Source organism: Phacochoerus africanus, chromosome 12 (assembly GCF_016906955.1).
Source record: "Phacochoerus africanus isolate WHEZ1 chromosome 12, ROS_Pafr_v1, whole genome shotgun sequence".
NCBI lineage: Eukaryota > Metazoa > Chordata > Mammalia > Artiodactyla > Suidae > Phacochoerus > Phacochoerus africanus.
This window is the reverse complement of record NC_062555.1, coordinates 48,656,325-48,676,898: the sequence shown is the minus strand read 5'-3', so window position 1 is coordinate 48,676,898 and position 20,574 is coordinate 48,656,325. Positions and strand designations below refer to the sequence as shown.

General features: G+C 42.9%; 1 protein-coding gene across 1 annotated transcript in view; it reads left to right on the top strand.

Annotated features, from left to right (window-relative positions):
- Positions 1–20,574, top strand: part of CUBN (cubilin) — a 316,180-nt gene that overhangs the window by 118,137 nt on the left and 177,469 nt on the right. Inside the window, exon 29 of the mRNA XM_047755040.1 lies at positions 19,651–19,832. Coding sequence (XP_047610996.1) covers positions 19,651–19,832 — 182 coding nt within the window. The remainder of the gene's footprint in view (positions 1–19,650; positions 19,833–20,574) is intronic.

Here is a 20,574-nt window from a genome sequence, read left to right as displayed (position 1 = left end):
TCAACTTTAAAGTACAATAGAGAGAGCCCTGAGGGTGTTTGTGTGTGCACGTGTGTCTGTGTCTGCGACTCAAAAAGATTGTCTTAGCACAAACTCTTCAGACCTCCAGTGCCAGGGTCCCGGATCCCTAGCCTGATGCTGGTTGGGAAGCTGCTCGTCCTCGCCGTGCCGGTGCAAGCGCCTTTCAACCCTTGGCCTCCTCTCACTAGAATTGCATCTCACTTCAGGCCCCTCTCCCCTCCCCCTCTCTTCCAAATCACTCAGTGAGAACTCCCCAGAGCCCTTCAGAATCCGCAGTGGCGTGGTTTCCTGCGCACTGCTGCTGAGGAAGAATCCCCAGGCACTTCCTCCATGTCGCCAATTAATAAATAACCCTCGCTCACAAAACATGCCTCTGTGTGGCCCACACAGATCTTCTATTTGCCTTGAGAAGATGGATGGACAATCGGGCTTTCTTTGTGGACCCATCTTGAAAGTGGCGCCGTGGATGTGAGATTACACCACACTGCCTTGCCTTTATGCAGCCATCAAAGAGAACCCCAGTCTGGAAAGAAAGAACTGGCCACAGTTGCCCCGCCTGGCTAAATGGTTGACGGTATTCAGCGCTGACAGCATTGTCCAGGGGCTGAATTCGGCCTCGGGGGCCTCTGTCTGGGTTGCTGAAGGGAATATAGAACTTTCTGCAAGCCTGTGAATAGGGGCCTCCCGGCCAGCTGCGAGCACCCCTTGCCTCTTATCGTCATCCCTCCAGGTGGGGGGATGTGGGGTGGGGGGAGTAAGGGGGCAACGAATCCAGTGCACAGACAAGGTCAAGGAGCTTTGTCAGTGAAAGAGTGACATTTGCAAAGGGAGAAAGCCCCTGAGCGGACAGAGGCAGAGGAAGGGCGAAGTGCAGGGACTGGGAGGTGATGTCACCCTGGGCTTTCACAAAGGAGACGGTGGCCTTTTCTTTGGGAAGAGAGATGACATCAGCCTCTTGAATAGGGCCTGCTTCCATTTTATCATCTTTTCAGCGATTAACGAGATTTCTCAAGCCTGGAGGGGCTTTCAGAAATCGGCTTGGGATTTATAAAAACTGTATCCAGAGCCTGCACAGCTGGCTCCACGTGAACGCCAGCCAGCACCTTCCTGACCACCTGGGGATGGGCAGCACTGCATCAAGGCGCTTCTAGAAAACATTGGGGATTTTTTTTTTTTTTTTTGGTTTTTTAGGTCTGCACCTGAGGCATATGGAGGTTCCCAGGCTAAGGGCTGAATTGGAGTTGCAGCCATCAGCTTAAGCCACAGCCACAGCCACAGCCACAGCCACAGCCACGTAGGATCCCAGCTGCATCTGTGACCTACACCACAGCTCATGGCAATGCTGGATCCTTAACCCACCGAGTGAGCCCAGGGGTGGAACCCGCATCCTCATGGATCCTAGAGTTCGTTATAGCTGAGTCACTAACAGAACTACTCAAAAATGTATTTTTAGAGCCCTGCCAAGGCCCCCCTGGAGGTCAGTGATGTTTCCCTCCATTCTTTCCCTCCCCTGGGCCTTTCAATAGTCTTTGTTATGGTTGGTCTTTCAGGGGAATTCCTTCGCATTTATCCTTGTGATTCTTTTTGTGACTTGGAGGATGTGTGCTAGGGTTCCTGAGAGGATCACCCTTGGAGAACAAGGTTTTCTCTGGTGTAATTCCATCATCCAGCAGCTTTCTGTGGAATGCTGGGGAGTCTGCCTCAGGTGTGAGGGCTGTAGACCAGGCCCTGTGAGGGCCCTGCGGGCCTCCCTGCAGACCAGGGGACACTTTGCAATTGTGTAAATGTGATCCTGACTCCCCGGGGGGCGGCAGGGGGGCACCTGTGTAAGCAGGAATTTATGGAGGACATGTTTTCCTTCCGTCCTTGGTTCAACCAACCATCCAGCATATATTTATTCGCAACCAGCTTCTGAGTGTGTTGTTTATAGAAGACGGTGTATTTGTTGCTCAAGCCGCCGTAAGAGAAATACCACAGATGGGTGCTCTAAACAGCAGACATTTATTTCTCACATTTCTGGAGGCTGGGCGTCCAAGGTGAAGGTGTCGGCAGGGCAGGGTTGGTTTCTCCTGAGGCCTCTCTGTCTGGCTTGCAGACAGCCGCCTTCTCGCCATGCTCTCCCACGGCCTCGTCTCTGTGGGCCATACTGATGTCTCCATTTGTGTCCTGATTTCCTCTTCATGTCAGGAGGCCAGGCAGGCTGGATCAAGATCCACCTTGGGAGCCTTATTTTGACTCCATCCCCTCTGTGATGGCCGTACATCCAAAGACAGTCTCGTCCTGTGGTACTGGGGCTCAGAGCTTTGGTGTGTAAACCCTGGGGGGAGGCACCATTCAGCCCTTAATGGAGAAGAAGGAGATCTCCTCCTTGACTTCCTTGATGTTGTAGGGTAGACAGTAAGCCGCGTGTAGTATCCACAGTCCCTGATGCCCTGGGGGCGTGTGGGAGACTCAGGCCAGCCTTGGGGAGCCTGAGAGGCCCTCCAGGTTGCCTTGATACTTGCACTGAGTTTTAAAGAATAAACAACAATCAGCCCACTGTCTGGGATAGAAGGACATTTCTAAGTAGAAGCAGGGAGGCTCAGGATGAGTGGGCCCAAGTTTTTCAATGGGCGAGTATTTTGGCAAGGACTCAGCACCAACCCCAAGGGCCTGAATATTGTTTCCTGGGAGGGTGGAATTAGCTTATGCTTTATGTTTAAAGCACAGATGAAGAGAGTCCATCAGAGATACAGAGTATATCTGTGATGTTATGTTTTTTGAACAGTTGGGAAGAAATATTCAAAAAACCTCCTTAGGAGTTCCCCATGATGGCTCAGAGGAAACGAATCTAACATCCACGAGGACGCAGGTTCAATCCTTGGCCTCACGCAGTGGGTTAAGGATGCCAGTGTTGCCGTGAGCTGTGGTGTAGGTCACAGACATGGCTTGGATCTGGCGTGGCTGTGGCTGTGGCGTAGACCAGCAGCTGTAGCTCTGATTAGACCCCCTAGCCTGGGAACCTCCGTATGCTGTGAGTGTGGCCCTAAAAAGACCAAAAAAAAAAAAAAAGCCTCCTGAGCAGGGTGAAAATGAACAAATCATGGAGAAATACTGAGCTAAGGGGAGGATAGACGTGGAGGAAGGACGTGTTGTCAGCAGCCAGTTGATGGGAGCCATCACCAGCCCTTGGATTTCATTTCCCATGGTCCCTCTTGAGCCCTGTTCGGCACATGCACAACAATCTGGAGGTTGGATGCTCGCAGTGAAAGTGGTGTTGGAATTGTGGTCAGCAAAGATCGAGGGGCACGCTCATGAGGCCGGGACGTGAATCACGCTGGCTGGCCCTCGTCTCAGGCAGAGACCGTTCCCTCTGCCGGTGACGAATTGCTCCCAGAGTGTCACTTCCTGCCAGGCGATGATAGATCCCAGGGAAGAAGAGATGCAGTGTCTCTTCCGCTCTGCCTCTGAAGCAGCCTCATCTGCAGCCGAGAAGGCGTCGTTCTGTTCAGTCAACCTGTAAGCAAGCTCTTGGAAAAAGACATAGATGCCTGTGAAGGTTTTATTAGGTAGTGGGATGTAAAAGAAAGAAATTTTGTTCAGCATGGGTAGAAATTGAAATAAAAGTCTGTTCGGTTTGGGTATAAATTCAAGTGAAAGAAAAGCTTGTAAGAAACATGAGTTCTGTTTAATTTCAAAGTTATTTCCCTCCCCGCTGCCTAAGCTTTCTTTCACATCTGTACATGCTATACCCTGTCCTGCTTATGCTGGCCACCTCAGCCTCTTTGATATTTTGAACTTTCGTCTTTGTGTTACTCTTAGAAAATGTTTAAGCCTGGAGACTGAAAGTGAATACCATCTTCAGGTAGAATGAAAGCACAGACTTGTGTATGATACTATGATACTGCGTCTGATTTTGACGTATGGCAAATTCTCCCTTAAGGGCTTTTTTTTTTTTTTTTTTTCCAAAGCGGTTCTTAAGAGATGATGCTCATTTTTTAAAATCTGCTTATAAATCAATTCACATTGGTAAAAAATCAGCATGATAACTTACTAAGAAAATCATGCTGCCTTTTTTTTTTTTTTGCCTTGATTTCACATCTTTTCCAGCAAGGACCTGGTAATCAGAGGCGGCATTAAACCTACGTAGACATTTCAGAATGAGTGGAAAGGCTAAATCCTGACATTATTTGCTTCCTTGACAATAGCAGAAAATAGACATACACATGGTTGACCTTCATTTAATGTTGGTTCTGAGTCTGGTAACCAGAGGTGACCTTTTAGGAGTCTCGCATCCCAGTTCCCACGTCGCTACTGTTTGAGAACTTTGAGCTCTATTTCCATTGCTCCTCTTTGAAACAGTTATAAAAAGGAAACAGAAAAAAAACCCTCAAACAACTATGACCTTCTCAAATCATATATGGCACAACTGTAATAGCCCTTGAGATTTGGGCCAAAGGAAGGGCTTTCTTGAATCTTCTGTTTGTGTTCTGGTTCCTTAGCAACAATACCCTGATAGACACTGCACATACTTTCCAGGGGATTCCACACTTTTCTGTCCAACATGAGAAAAGAAACCACGCATTTTTTTTTTTTTCAGTTTCAAATTTCGTAGCCACCCCAGATGAATAAACCAACAGAACAAACGTGATATTCAGTGGAGAACATTAATTTTTGTCCCCAGAGACTTCTCGTTTTGAGCATTTATGTAAATATTGCCATACTTACTCTAGCAGTCTGTGTTCAAGGACTTGTTTTATGCATATGACGCTGTGTATTCAGGGAAACTAATGCCAGCCTTCAGTGGCACTGACTCACGAAACCAAGAATGAATCTCTGGTGTAGGATAATAACCACATTCTAGAAGATTTCATCTGATTCCATCTTCTCTCCATGGATATGGATATACTTTGTCCCGAATTTTTTTTCTTCTTCTTGTTATAATTACAGACTACTTCCAGGCTAAATAACATAGATTTTTTTACTACCGAAAGGTAATTTTAAATTTATTTTAAGACATTGATGATGGTAAAAATAAAGCTATGTTGCCATATAGTGAATGAAAATAGGATTTAAATGCTTGATACACTGATAAATAATAAATCGTCTTTACTATTACTGACCAAGCAATTATTTTAAAATGTTGATGTTATAATTTTTGAAAAAAAAATTTTTTTTTTGTCTTTTTGCCTTTTCTAGGGCCGCTTCCCACAGCATATGGAGGTTCCCAGGCTACGGGTCAAATCAGAGCTGTAGTCACCGGCCTACGTCAGAGCCATAGCCAGTGCGGGATCTGAGCCACATCTGCAAACTACACCACAGCTCATAGCAACACTGGATCCTTAACCCACTGAGCGAGGCCAGGGATCGAACCCACAACCTCATGGTTCCTAGTCGGATTTGTTAACCACTGTGCCACGAGGGGAACTCCTAATTTTTGAAAAATTGATGTTATCTTTTTACCAGATGCTGGGACTTTTGGTTAACACTTTAAAACTATCCTTTGTCTCCTCCTAATAATTCTCTGAAATAAGCATTATCATCCCCATACTATGGGTAAGAAAACTGAGGAAGGAGTCTTAGAGAAGTCAAGTGACTTCCTCAAACTGGACGAATGATGGAATAAAGCCATACAAGCAAGCATGTGGTGTCAGGAATTCACATCGTGGCTCAGTGGTTAACCAACCCGACTAGTATCCACGAGGACTCAGGTTCGATCCCTGGCCCCGCTCTGTGGGTTAAGGATCCAGCATTGCCCAAAGCTGTGGTGTGGATTGTAGACCTTGCTTCGGACCCTGTGATGCTGTGGCTGTGGCATGGGCTGGCAGCTGTAGCTCCAATTCAACCCCTAACCTGGGAACCTCCATGTGCTGTGGGTGAGGCCCTAAAAAGACAAAAGACAAAAAAAAAAAAAAAAGCATGTGGTGTCAAACACCCAGGCGTGTGTTTTACACAGCTGCACTCTGCCTAAATAATTTTTCCCCACAATTTTTCGTTGAAAAAAAGAAAAAAATTTAGGAGCTCTTGCTGTGACTCACCAGGTTTGGAGGTATCTGCAGCACCAGGATGCAGGTTCAATCCCCAGCCTGGCACAGTGGGTTAAGGATCCAGCCTTGCCACAGCTGCAGCTTAGGTCGAGACTGGGGCTCATTTCTGATCCCTGGCCTGGGGTTTCCATATGCTGCAGGGTGGCCCAAAATGGAAAAAACAAACAAACAAAAAACATTAAATGATATTACAGTGCAGAAAAGTTCAGAGCTTATAGGAGGTAATTTAACAACTAAATTTCCCCTGAGGATAATGGGTATTTTTAAAGGAATATATGCCGTCTCTCCCCAGTAAATAACGTTCCCTTTCCAAGGTCTTCCCACTAAACTGCACAGTTCATTCCTTCTTCACGTTTCCAACGCAGTGATGGGGTAAAGCACATTACCTAGTAAACAGCTTATTCAAAACATCTGATATTGCTTGTCTGTCCTTTAACACAATATTTGCTTTATTCATTAATTAAGAGTCCTTCCTCTGGAGTTGGTACATATGGTTGGTTGATGTAATCGTATACTTTGAGCTGGAATAGACCACAGAGATCAGCTGATCTGTTACCATGGTTGAGTTACGCAAAGTAGCTTACAAGAGAAGTTACTACTAGGAGGTCCTCTTGTGGCTCAGCGGGTTATGAACCCAACTAGTGTCCATGAGGATGTGGGTTTGATCCCTGGCCTCCCTCAGTGGGTTAAGGATCTGGTGGGTGAAGCTGTAGGGTGGGTTGCAGATGTGGCTCAGATCTGGCCTTACTGTGGCTGTGGTGTAGGCTGGCAGCTGCAGCTCCAATTGGACCCCTTGTCTGGGAACTTCCATATGCTTCAGGTATGGCCCTCAAAAGAAAAAGAGAGAGAGAGAGACATTATACCAAAGCAAAGGATAGCCACCCTGATCATTGACTGGTTTGACCAGGTGAATGATGAGGATTGATTGGAGTGCTTGAGAATTCAGCAACTTAGGATTCCAGCCAGAGGGGACCTGGGCTGGCTGGATGTCCACAGCATTTGTGCTATGAGGGCCCTGGTATTATAACCACAGAAGTGATCTCATGGCTTAGGCTTGGAGAGTCAGAGGATACCTGGCCATTGGCATGGGGCTGCAGCCATTTGTCTGTTGGTTGATATGAAGCAGCATTGCTGTGGAAGAAAGGTTGGGGTTTGGGGAGAGGTGAGAGAAGGGATCGGGTGGGTGAGGGCAAGTGATGCAGAGCCTGGGGGGAGGGGCCAAAGAGCTTTTCCCTGCAAAAGCGCTGTGTGCCCCAGGAATGAAATGGAAGGAAAATAGGATTAGAATGAATACTTTTAACTAGAAGTACGAGTGTTGAACTGGGACATCACATAAAGAGAACCCATTTCCTCTGTCTTTGCCTGCTTGGAGGATTTCATGAAGCAGCTCTTCGTAGTCTTACCCAAAACTGCTTCTTTAGGGGAAATTAGTCTGACTGCCTTGGTCTCATTTCATTGGAAGATATATATTTACATCTATAGCTATACATCTCTATTTGCTCAGTAATCATCCATGGTTTAAAAAATGTCTAAGAGAGAAAGAGAATGATTGGTTAATTTCTCCTGAGCATAAGCGAAGAATTTCTAATGGGAAACCATTTTTTAACTTGATTGCAATGAGTCATTAGAATAAAAAAGGATATGGTTAATCAAAATGAAAAGATGACAAGATCGACTATACTTCTCTTGGTCAAAATGAAAGATTTTCATCCTTTCATATATAGGAAATTACTTTTTATATTATGTGAAAAGTCCTAAAATATGGGTACATTGGGGTCATGTCTCTTTAATGGTGTACTAAGGTGAAAAACTTCAATATTCAGATTCAGGACATCTCAGAGAGTCTGATGGCCATGATAATCTTAATATTGAATATTAATATGACATCTTATACAGTAATTTAGAAGTCATTTTGTAACTATGGACAGCATTGATTTTTGAACTCCTTGTATCTATTTTCCAAGTCATTGACTTCATGCTATGACCTTATTCTTGCACGCTTTTTTTTTTAATCCTCTACCTTTGAAAAGAGATACCTCCACTCCATATCTATTGCTGTGTGGAATACAGTTAGCCAAAATGATTATCACAAAATCTGTGGCTGGGGTGACATCCTTATGGAAGACAAACTTCCTAAACTCACCTTAAACTCTTGACTGTATTTCTCCTAACGTGACACCTGGCCTAAGTGTGTCTCTAGTTTTCTCAGCAGTAGACTTTGCTGAGTCTGAGTGCTGGTGTCCCCTCAAGATTCATGTGTTGAGTTCCTGTCATGGCTCAGTGGTTAACAAATCCAACGAGGAACCATGAGATTGTGGGTTTGATCCCTGGCCTCACTCAGTGGGTTAAGGATCTGGCGTTGCCATGAGCTGTGGTGTAGGTCACAGATGCAGCTCAGATCTGGCGTTGCTGTGGCTGTGGTGCAGGCCAGCAGCTGTAGCTCTGATTTGACCCCTAGCCTGGGAACTTCCATATGGGTGTGGCCCTAGAAAAGACAAAAAAAAAAAAATCAGGTGTTAAAACCTAACTCCTAATGTGATAGTATTAGGAGTGGGGCATTGGTGGGTGACTAGGCCATGAGGGTAAAGCCCTCAGAATTGGGGTTAGAGTCCAGGGAGCTCCCTCACCCATGTGAGATCTACAGCCCAAAGCCCAAAGGAGACACGCATCCTCACTTCCTAGGGTGATTGTAACAAAAGACCACAACTTGGTAGCTCAAAACAACAGAAATGTATTCTTTCATAGTTCTGGAGTCTAGAAGTCCAAAATCTAGACGTCAGCTGGGCCGCCCTTTCAAAGGTTCTCGAGAAGGGTCTTGTCTTAGGTCTTCTCCTTTCTGTCGGTTTCTGGCAGTCCGTGGCTTTCCTTGGCTTCTAGATGTGTAACTTGGCCGTCTTCCTTATGTGTGTCTCTCCCCAAAGCTCCCTCCTCTTCTAAGAACACCAATTGCATCAAATTTCAGCCCCATTCTATTCCAGCATGACCTCATCTTAACTTCACAATATCCACAAAGCCCTGTTTCCAAATAAGGTCACATTCACAGGTTCCAGGTGGACGTGATTTCCGGGGAACACCATTTCCCCCCATGCAGGAAGTTCTGCAGTTTTGACAGCTTTTTCCTCTTCTGGAGTCAGCAGGTTCTGTCTTCTTTATTTTTCTTCAGGAGAATTTCCTATACTCTGATATTTACATTATCCAATTTTCTTCTCTGATTTCATCTTGTGATAGATCTAGCTTGTGCCATCTCTGCCCTCACAGGGTCAGTGCTAACTCACAAGATCCCCCAGAAAATTACTCTGCAAATCCTTAAGATCAGATGAATATAGGGACTCCATTCATGGCTGCGTCTTTAGAGAGGACTGCTGTGCTCTGATGTTGGTCTTCTCTCTCAATGAACTGATTCCTATCCTTTGCCTTTTTCCTGTATCCCAGTTTTATTTATCTTTTAAAAAATTTTTGTTGGGCGTTCCCTTCGTGGCTCAGTGGTTAACAAATCCAACTAGGAACCACGAGGTTGCGGGTTCGATCCCTGGCCTTGCTCAGTGCGTTAAGGTTCTAGTGTTGCCATGAGCTGTGGTGTAGATTGCAGACGTGGCTTGGATCCCGCATTGCTGTGGCTCTGGCGTAGGCCGGCGGCCACAGCTCCAATTTGACCCCTAGCCTGGGAACCTCCATATGCCACAGGAACAGCCCTAGAAAAGGCAAAAAGATAAAAAAAAAATTGTTGAGGTATAGTTGATTCACAGTGTTGTGTTAATTTCTTCTGTATAGCCAAATGATTCAGTTATACATATACACATGTCCATTCCCATATAGGCTACCACAGAATATTGAGTAGATTTGCCTGTGCTATACAGCAGGTCCCTGTTGACCATCCATTCTATACACCATAGTGTGCATGTGCCAGTCCCAAACTCCCAATCCATCCCTCCCCCTACCCTTCCCCTTTGGTTACCATAGGTTGGTTTTAAAAGTCTGAGTCTGTTTCTGTTTTGTGAATAAGTTCCTTTGTATCATTTTTTAAGATTCCGCATATAAATGATGTCACATGATATTTGTCTGTCTCTGTTTGACTTCACTTAGTATGATAATCTCTAGTTGTATCCACGTTGCTGCAAATGGCATTATTTTGTTCTTTTTGATGGCTGAGTAGTATTCCATCATATATATGTACCACATCTTCTTTATCCTTTTCTCCATCGATGGACATTTAGGTTATTTCCATGTTTTGGCTATGGCAAATAGTGCTGCAATGAACATTAGGATGCATGTATTTTTTCAAATTATAATTTTGTCTGGATATATGCCCAGGAGTGGGATTGCTGGATCATATGGTATTTCTATATTTAGTTTTCTGAGGACTCTTCATACTGTTCTACATAGTGGTAGCACCAGCTTACATCCTCATCGACAGTGTAGCAGAATTCTCTTTCCTTCAAATCCTCTCCAGCATTTGTTATTTATAGACTTTTTGATGTTGGCCATTCTGACTCGCATGAGATGGTACCTCATTGTCATTTTGATTTGCATTTCTGTAATAATTAGCAGTGTTGAGCATCTTTTCGTGTGGACATACACTTTTAGACTGTTGGGGAATTAACTGATAGAATCAAATCAGTAATGTCTGACTTTTGGGCCCTTTTAAGGAGTTTGTGTTTGTCTCCACCTCTATTCCAACCCAACCTGAAGGTTTCTATTGAAATTTGCTGTAAATATATTATTTGCATGTCTCACGGATAAATCAGCAGTGAGGCCTGTGTTCTCTGGGAAATAGTTCAATCTTGTTTGGGGTTGGCCTTTCCCAAACTCTGAGCTCCTTGTTACCATTTCAGAGTATACCTGCCCCATACCTGGACTTGCAAGAAGAGTCCTTACTGGTAACTCCTTCCTGGGACCCCACTCCCATCACATGCCACCGCCTCTGTATGTCAGAGAGAAATTGTCTAACTAGTTAGTCGCCTCTTAAAGTTTCGGAGAAGAAAAAAGTTTTTACTTTTATGTTATGGAAAAACTATTCAAGTAGAAATCACTCTTTTTAATGAAGTATACGAGCATCACCCTTTGTTGTTTAAAATTTACTCTTTTACTATTCTTCGGCTTTCCAGCTTCTTTGTCACACTGACCACTGGTCTCTCAGACGTTTCCCTCAGAAGTTAGAGGATGAGGCTGTGAAGATGTCCTCTCTGGGTCTGTCCTCTGCTCCCTTTCCTTCAGCCTCATGGGCTTTGGCCAGGTCACTGCCAAGCTGGCAGCCCTCCCAGTGCTATCGGTTTAGGGAACACAGTTTCAGGAAAATGCCAAGTGTAAAGAGTTGACTGCGCTTGAGCAATTTTAATTGCAGGAAATACAGAATGTGCTCTTAAAACTTTGTGCCTCTAATTCCGTTTCGCTGTTTCATTGCCAATTTGCTTTTATTAAAAACAGAAAACAAAAAAATCTCAGCAACCACCCCAGCCTTCGAGGATAGAACATACATAAACTATGCTTTTTGTTGCTGTTGTTCTGGAAGTTTTTAGCTCATTGCTCATTTCAAATCAAGCCAAACAAAACAAAAGGAAAAAAAAAAAAAACCCAACACCAAGTTAGCAAAGTTCTTTCATGAAAAAGATTTAAGTTATCTTCACAGGTTTAGCAGCAACTTTTAACTCTTTCTTGTTTGAGTTCAGTAGATCGGCGTGCTTCCTGCTGATAAGGAAATCGTTTCCTTTCAGCTGATGACTGGGAGTTTAGAGGAGAGTGGAATCAAATAGATTATCAGTCACCAGTACTAAAAATTTTATAAAAATTAACTAAGGAAAACAGAATAACATACGATTCTCTTGAGGACATTATTTAGTCTAGTTCAGCTGATGTCTGATGATGTTAATATTGGTCAGATACACCTCAAATTAAATGAAAAATATTTTTGCTTTGTTTATTTTTTGTCCTGATTGCCATGGTGATTTGTTTCCTCAGTAAATGGGCAGAACAGTAATAAGGGCGGTATTTAACACTGCCAACCCAGGCCCTTTGGGGCGAAATGCCCAACCAGGCATCGTGGAGGGAAGGCTGAACTAGGAGTTGAGGGGTTGGGGGTAGGAGAGGTTGGCAGAGGGCAGGGGTGGGGGAAGGTTGAGCCCAGATCTGCCATACACTATGTGAGTTACAAGTCCAGAAGCCTCCTGGAGCCTCACTTTGCTCATCTCTAAAATGGACCCACCATGATCAATCTTGCCTACCTCATAGAATTGTTATGAATTTCAAATAAGATCATGTGCTTGTTAAAAGCCCAGTGACAAACTGTGAACCACCATTCAAAGATGAACTGCCTTTGTTGCAGCTTCATGAACAAGTGATTTCTTATCTCTTATTGGCTATTCATGATGGCCCTTGAGCTGGTACGGTAATTCCTTTTTTCAATTCCACGTCTTTCTGTAGCCTCCTCCAAGATCTAGATAAACCCCTCAATTGTAACACACAGCATACCTGGAGTGGCCGTCATATGCAAGACACTTTGGGGTATTTTCATTTAATCTGTATCACAACCCTATGAGGCTGAGTCCTGATACTGTTAGAGATGAAGACACTGAGCCTCAGAAAGGTTAACTTAGTTACCCAAAGAGCAGCACAGCCAGGGTTGGAATCTGTTTTGTCTTATGCCCTGGTCTGTGCCTTACTTTATATTTCCAAACGTTTTGCAAGTTCACACATAACTTAGGCAACTCTGAAAGGATGTCATCTCCTCCATGAAAGTCTTCTCTTACCACTTGGGTGCAAAGAGCCACTCATCTCCATTTCTTCTATGTATCCCTCGGAACTCCATTTATCACCCCATGTCTACTCCTTGGTTAATATTTTCGTCATGTAATTATGAATTAAAATAGAACTATTCTGTTCTGCAGTGCTTTCCTAGATCACTGCCATCTGTTTTAAATGACTGAAGCCCGGTCCTCGAAAACTTCTCTATTGCTCTACATTTTATTATTCATTCAACCAGATAGGTCATGTGATGATGGTGAGAAGAGTAGGAGTCTAAACATCAGCTGCTTTGTTATTGCCTGATACTTGCTGGTTGATATAAATTCTTTCATCTCCAGCCTTCTCTCTCCTCTGTCTCTCTTTCCGACCCTTCCTGTGACCCCTGGTCACACTTACCCAAGGTCCCAGACATGACTGACCATGACATGATTTTTTAAAAATTATTGCATATCCTGTTAAATTATTTTCACAACAGTGTCATTGGTTTTGATTTTCAAAGGTGTCTCTGGACCATTATTTCTACTCTAAATGAAATGTAGACACCTGCGCTTTTCCAGAAACCTTGTTGTTTCCGTCTTTAATATAGGCAGATGGATTTAGAAACATTTTATTCTGTGACTCATTCTGGAGAAATTCTATTTTTACAAGAGATTATCAAGTCCTGAACCGCACGCCAAGGGAGATAGTACAGTGAACAAACACCCCTTTCCTGTCCCCAAATAAACGTAATTTTAATAGGAAAGAAAAATTAGGACACTTGTTTATGTGGAAAGGTTTTAATATTATATCTTGGCAGCTGATAACAACTCCATAGGTAAAGCAGCTTACCAAATAAGTGTAGTTTTGAATTCCACAATCTTTATTCAAAAGAAAACAAAACCCAAACTTGTCTCTACCACCCAATATGCAGAAATAGTAAATCAAATAAAATGAACAGCTTTGCTATTCAGGAGAAACAAGATATTACTGATGAGGCAGAATTAAATCATTTATCTTTCAATTCATTTCAGTGTTTGGGACATGTTTTCTCTCCTTTAGAAATACACACAATAGGATTTGGGGGATGATCTCGCTGTTTCTTTTAACTGGCAGTGGGATAGGAGGTGTTGATATAGGCTCCAAATCACATTTCCTACACTGTAACTTTTCCCTTTTCCACAACTAATTAAGTGGAAAACAATGTATGAGAACAATTCAAAAGACTCACCTTATATAGTCTTTTTAAAAAACTCTGCTATTTATTGTGAAGTATAGTTGTTGTTTGCTTTATGTATAATTTAAAAAGTTCAAATTTTGGTGTGGATTCAGTTTTTCATTTTTATCCATTATCACCCAATTCCAAATTCATGTTCTCATGTTTCACTGGTAGCCTAAAAATAGCCTGAATTTGTAAACAAATTGTGAAAAAAATTGATCACATATTTAATTTTTTTTTTTTTGGTTAACAGAAATTTTGTTAATTTTGTTAATATGTTTTTCCTTGTCACTTAGAGCATAGGCAAAATCGATATCATTATATATTGTAAAGATACATATTGATATAATTTTCTTTTGCTTGATATCAAGTACACATTTGTTAAGAAAAATCCAAGAATCGGAATTGCCATCATGGGGCAGCGGAAACAAATTAGACTAGGAACATGAAGTTGCGGGTTCCATCCTGGGCCTCGCTCAGTGGGTTAAGGATCCGGCGTTGCCATGAGCTGCAGTGTAGGTCACAGACACGACTTGGATCTGGTGTTGCTGTGGCTCTGGCATAGGTCAGCAACTGCCGCTCTGATTAGACCCCTAGCCTGGGAACCTCCATATGCCTTGGGTGCAGCCCTAAAAAGACAAAAAGAGAAAGAAAAAAATAATCCCAAAATCTAGGGAAAAGAAATGATACCAGGAGAGTGGGGTAGAACTGGCTAAATGGTGATTACAGGCTCTCTGTGGACCAAACCTAGTACCCTCAGAAAATTATGCTGATATCATACTACTGAAACTAGCAAATTCTAAAATATCTTTTAGCAACTCAACATGATTTATGTAGTCTTCCTAATAGCCTAGCATCGATTAGCCTGTGAAGGATAAAACAGAATTCACTGATTTTATTTTCCAAATCAAAACTTATTGAAGTTACTCTTTGCAAACTGAAAGAAAAGCAGAAAGAATGATTGCAAGAGGGCATGTGGTAAGAACACTTCTTATGTCTACAGATGGATTTTCTTCTAGAGACATTGTATACACCTGGCCTCTTTAGCACTGCTTGTACTATGGCATTTGTTCATTTACTGTTGATTGAGTAGGTGAATAAATGAATGAATGGCAACTGGAAAGTTTTTTTATCTCTTTCAAAATTTAGAAATGCAAAGAAGGAGTTAAATTTCTATGATAATTATCAGAATTAATTTTATCTTTCAGTACTTTATAGTTTTTTTAACCATCAAATACCACTCAAATTTATTCTATTTTGTATTTGATGTGAACTTTTAAATCCAAAAGTTGTTACCTTTTGAGATATTAAACTTCAGAGGTTGTGAGATTATGGAGGAGACAAAGAAAGCTTCAGTCTCCAACAGTTTCTTTCTCTCCTTCTCACAACCACACAATATTTTTCCCCAATTCAGGATTACTTTTAATAACACTGGAATTTCTCTTTAGGAGGCACACACATAAGTGCTATTCATGAGAAGAGAGCACAGAGCCCACATACCTAAAAATAACATTGGGCTTTGGTTTTTTATAAACCTTGTTTATGTTTGTTTTAAATCTTAGGAAAAAATACACTGTGGGTCTCCAGAGCTGTAAGTGGGTGTATAAAACAAGTACTGTCATTTTTCAAAGCATCACTGACTGCCAAGAATCTGATATTATCATTCCAGCTTATAACAACTAGTTTAAGGGTATCAGTATCCTGTTGTTTGCAAAGGAATTTACAAGGAAACCTAAAACAATTGGAAAAGACAGTGGAAAAATATTGTACAGACTTTTATTTGAATCATCTATGATTAAAAAAAATGAATTCGATTATCTGATGAACTGAAGCTAAATAAAAATGCAGAGATGAGATATCCAAGCTTCCATTTCCTTCTTCTCTTTGATGCTCTGGGGCCAGAGTTATTTTCCTCCAAAGATTTTTTTTCATTAGATTATTTATCTGATACAGCTGATATCAAGAACCATGGGAGCTAAAGATGTAGGCTGGGAAAAAAAAAAAAAAAGGTAATAGAAAGGCTTTGCTTACCCATAGTGCATTTTGGTAAGAGATGCTACATCTAAAGATGCTTTATATGGGCCACCGTGTTGTACCATCCAGAGAGCAGCATCTGATGGAATGTGTTGTGCCTGGTGCCCCCTGGGGTTGTGCAGTGGTGCTGAGCACACATATAATCTGTGCTGGTTTTGGCTCTGGGAATATTTTCCATGGATTGTTGTAGTAGGAAACATATTTTCTAATCTTCACGGCACTTACATTTTTTTTTTTTTTTAACATTCACCAGAGTCCATAAACAATGTTGGCGCATCTAATTTTAAATATCTTTTTCATCGGACTTTCACCAGAAATAAAAGTAGAAACTTTATAGGCGAGAGACTGCCCTGGGTGACGGAAGTCTCAAAACACAAACAGAAGCAGGAAACTGGCAGCTCAAGAAGATGGTTGAGCTGGAATCAGATTTCTTGACCCCATCAGGATTCGTCTTAGAGTTCTCAGCTCTTTTCAGTGAAGGGGAGATTCTGTATGGAGGCTATTTAAAAAAAAAAAAAAAAAAACTTTTTAAACACTTTTTCTTAACTCTGTGTACAGATGAATTTGCATAAAGTGGAGAGAAGACATCACCTCCGCTTTTCTGCCTCACATTTTAAGTCAGTTCATGTGAAAATGCACATACATTCACCATGGAGCGAGGTGGCATTGTCTTTTTTTTTTTTTTGTCTTTTGTTGTTGTTGTTATTGTTGTTGTTGTTGTTGTTGCTATTTCTTGGGCCGCTCCCGCGGCATATGGAGGTTCTCAGGCTAGGGGTCGAATCGGAGCTGTAGCCACCGGCCTACGCCAGAGCCACAGCAACGCAGGATCCGAGCCGCATCTGCAACCTACACCACAGCTCACGGCAACGCCGGATCGTTAACCCACTGAGCAAGGGCAGGGAACGAACCCGCCACCTCATGGTTGGATTCGTTAACCACTGCGCCACAACGGGAACTCCCGGCATTGTCATTTTTAAACATGAGCCTCGATGCACAGTAGGGGAAGGTAGGTGCCTGGCAGAATCTACCAACCAATAAAGAGTGTTCTGAAAAATAGAAAAGGAAGATCAGGTATGTGAAGAGAACAAACACTGTTTTTGTGAAACACCAAAATTTGCTGTTGGAAAAGAAATTTATCTTTTTTTCCCCTAATTTTATCTTTATTTTTTCTAATTTGGTCTTTAAAATTTGAGCCTTCCTCAAATTCTACTTATCCCATAAATTTTTCTCTCCCTCTCCCTTCTGAAATCTCCGAATTCCTACAAACTATGTGAGTCTGTAGAGTGGTAATTAAATACCCTGGCACTGCCAGGTTGTGTGGATCGGTGTCCTGGCCTCACCACTCACAAGCCAGGTAACCTTGGACATGCCACTTGCCCTGCGTTTGCATTGATTTGCCCATCTGAGGAATGGAGATAATAATACGACTTGCTTCATGGGGTTATTATGAGTATTAAAATAGGAAATACCAGAGTTCGCATTGTGGCGCAGTGGAAATGAATCTGACTAGTATCCATGAGGACGCAGGTTTGATCCCTGCCCTTGCTCAGTGGGTTGAGGATCTGGTGTTGCCATGAGCTGTGGTGTAGGTTGCAGACACGGCTCAGATCTGGCATGGCTGTGGCTGTGGTGTAGGCCGGCAGCTACAGCTCCAACTCAACCCCTAGCCTGGGAACCTCCATATGCCATGGGTGGAGCCCTAAAAAGACAAAAACAATAAAATAGAATATCTGTGAAGTGCACCTAAACATGAAGTGGTGACAGTGTTTTACTGGGTACCCCATGTTGTAGCATTTAATGATTCGTTATAATGATGTAGAAACGCTCATAAAGGATACGATGGAGTCTTTTTCCATGCTTGGGCTTTTATGGTTCAGGTTTTTTGTTTCGTTGGTTGGTTTTTAGGTATAAGTTTCCAGGGTCAGGACCTAAATCGTTGTTGTTGTTGTTGTTGTTGTTGTTGTCGTTGTTGTTGGCTGCCCCATGGCGTATGGAGCTCCAGGACCAGGAATGAGATTGCAGCTGTGGTTTCAACCTAAGCTACAACTGTGGCAACACTGGATCCGTAACCCGCTGTGCCACGCCAGTGATCGAACCTGCATCCCAGAGCTCCCAAGACACCACCCATCCTGTTGTGCCACAGCAAGAACTCCTGTTGTTGTTGTTTTAAATAGACTTTGTTTTAAGAAGAGCTTTAGGTTCACAGCAAAGCTGAGCGGAAGCCAGGGTTCCCATGAATTTCTGTCTCCACCCTTGCACAGATCTTCCACTAGCACCATCCCCACTAGAGGAGACATTTGTGACAGCTGATAAACCTACAGTGACACGTCGTTATCACCCAAAGTCCATAGTTTCCATTAGGGCTCACCCCTGATGTTGTACCTTCTATAGGTTTTGACAGATTTGTAATGATGTATGGCCACCATGATGGCATCGTAAAGAGTAGTTTCACCCTACAGGTCTTCGGCAATCTACCAATTCACCCTTGAGCCCCTGGCAACCACAGATCATTATACTATCTCCAGTTTTACCTTTTTCAGAATGTCATGCAGCTAGGACAGGACAGCGTGTAGCCTTTTCAGACTGGTTTCTCTCACTGATTAGTATGCCTGTGCATTTCCTCCATGTGTTTTTGTGGCTTGATAGGCCATATGTTTTTAGTGTTGAGTAATACCCAGTATTGGAGTTCCCCTTTTGGCTCAGCAGGTTAAGAACTGGATATAGTCTCTATGAGGAAGTGGGTTCTATCCCTGGCCTCACTCAGTGGGTTAAGGATCCAGCATTGCCACAAGCTATGTACGGTGTTAGTCACAGATGTGGCTCAAATCCAGTGTTGCTATGGCTGTGGCGTAGGCCTGCAGCTGCAGTTCCCAGTCTACCCCTAGTCCAGGAACTTCCATATGTCACAAGTGTGGCCATAAAAAAAAAAAAAAAATACCCCAGTGTCTGTATGCATGACAATTTATTCATCTAATTCAGCTACTGAAGGATATCTTGGTTGCTTCCAAGTTCTAGCAGTTATGAATAAAGCTGCTTTAAACACCTGTGTGAAGGTTTTGGGGTTCCACATATACTTTTTTATTGCCTACTGTCTCTCATACGCAAGTGAGGATTTTAAGCACTTAGAATTCCACATCTTAGGTCTGAAAGGACTTAGAGATGACATATTATATACAAGGAAATTGAAGACCAGGGGACCTGCTGTAGACCACTCACAGAGTGCATTGTACCTCCTACTAGGAAAGTCTTACCTAAATATAATGAAGAAAATCTAAAAATTAGAATGATGTGTAACTTGGTCCCCATGCTGTACAGTGGGGGAAAAAAAAAATTAGAATGACATTTTGAAGATACTACCAAAAGTTTGATGTGGAGAGAATAAGGACTGAGAATTTTTGCACCACAGGATATAATCAGTGTTTTTTTTAAGAAAAAGAATAAGTGTAATAAGCTATAACCATGATTTTTTTTCATTGTTTTAACACTACTTAATTAAAACTTTATTATGGCTTTATAATTTTTTGCCTAAATTAGACATGATGCATTTTCTGTTTTTTTCCTGCATGGTTGGATTTTTGAGTTTTTCCTAGTGCCTGATGCCCTCTTTGACCTGACCGAGCCCTGCTGTTCTAACAGGTTGTGGTGGAGAGCTGTCTGGCGATGCTGGCACCTTCAGTAGCCCCGGCTACCCTGTGGGGTACCCCGCCAACAAGGAGTGTATCTGGTACATTCACTCCTCCCCTGGGAGTAGCATTCAGCTCACCATCCACGACTTCGATGTGGAATATCACGCAACCTGCAACTTCGACGTCCTGGAGGTAGGATTTGAGATTGTTTTCTGTGCGTTTCAGCTTGGGGAAGGGAAGTGGACATCACTCGCCAGATTCCCCACATTCTTGCCTGTGGCCAGTGGTGTTCTACTCCGGGACATGGTGATGAGGCTCCACCCTCCGTATATGATGCATGCAGACAAATGGGGTTAATATCATAGCTTGGGTTTCCCTAAAGGCAGTGCCTGCAGGGCGTGGTGGCAGGTAGTTGAAGGAGGCAGTGGTACCAGGAAGCAGAAGTGAGGGCACAGGGGAGAGAGGGCGAGGAGGAGGAGCCAGTGAAAGGGGTCCCTGTGGACCCCTAGGGCTTAATCCTGCCAGGCCTCTGAGGTCTGCTCATCAGAATCATCCCTCTAAGAAAAGTCCCCCAAATCCATTCCCATTGATGGAGGTGGCACCTGGGATTGTCAGTGCCCCACACTTCCAGTCTGAGAAGGCTTCCTTAGGAAGGGCAGTGGTGGCAGAGTTCAGAGAGGAGGCAGAGCTTGGGGCAGGACCTGGCAGTGGGCAGAGGAATCGCCCATGACTTTTCTTTTTTTTTTCTTTCTTTCTTTTTTAAAGTTCTTTTGAATCATTTTTTGTTAGATTCTGCATATTAGTGATCTCATGTATTTATCTTTCTCTGACCTACTTCACTTAGATAATTTCTAGGTCCATTGGTTTTCTACAAACAGCATTATTTCATTCTTTTTTTATGGCTGATATTCCATTGTATGAATGTACACCACAT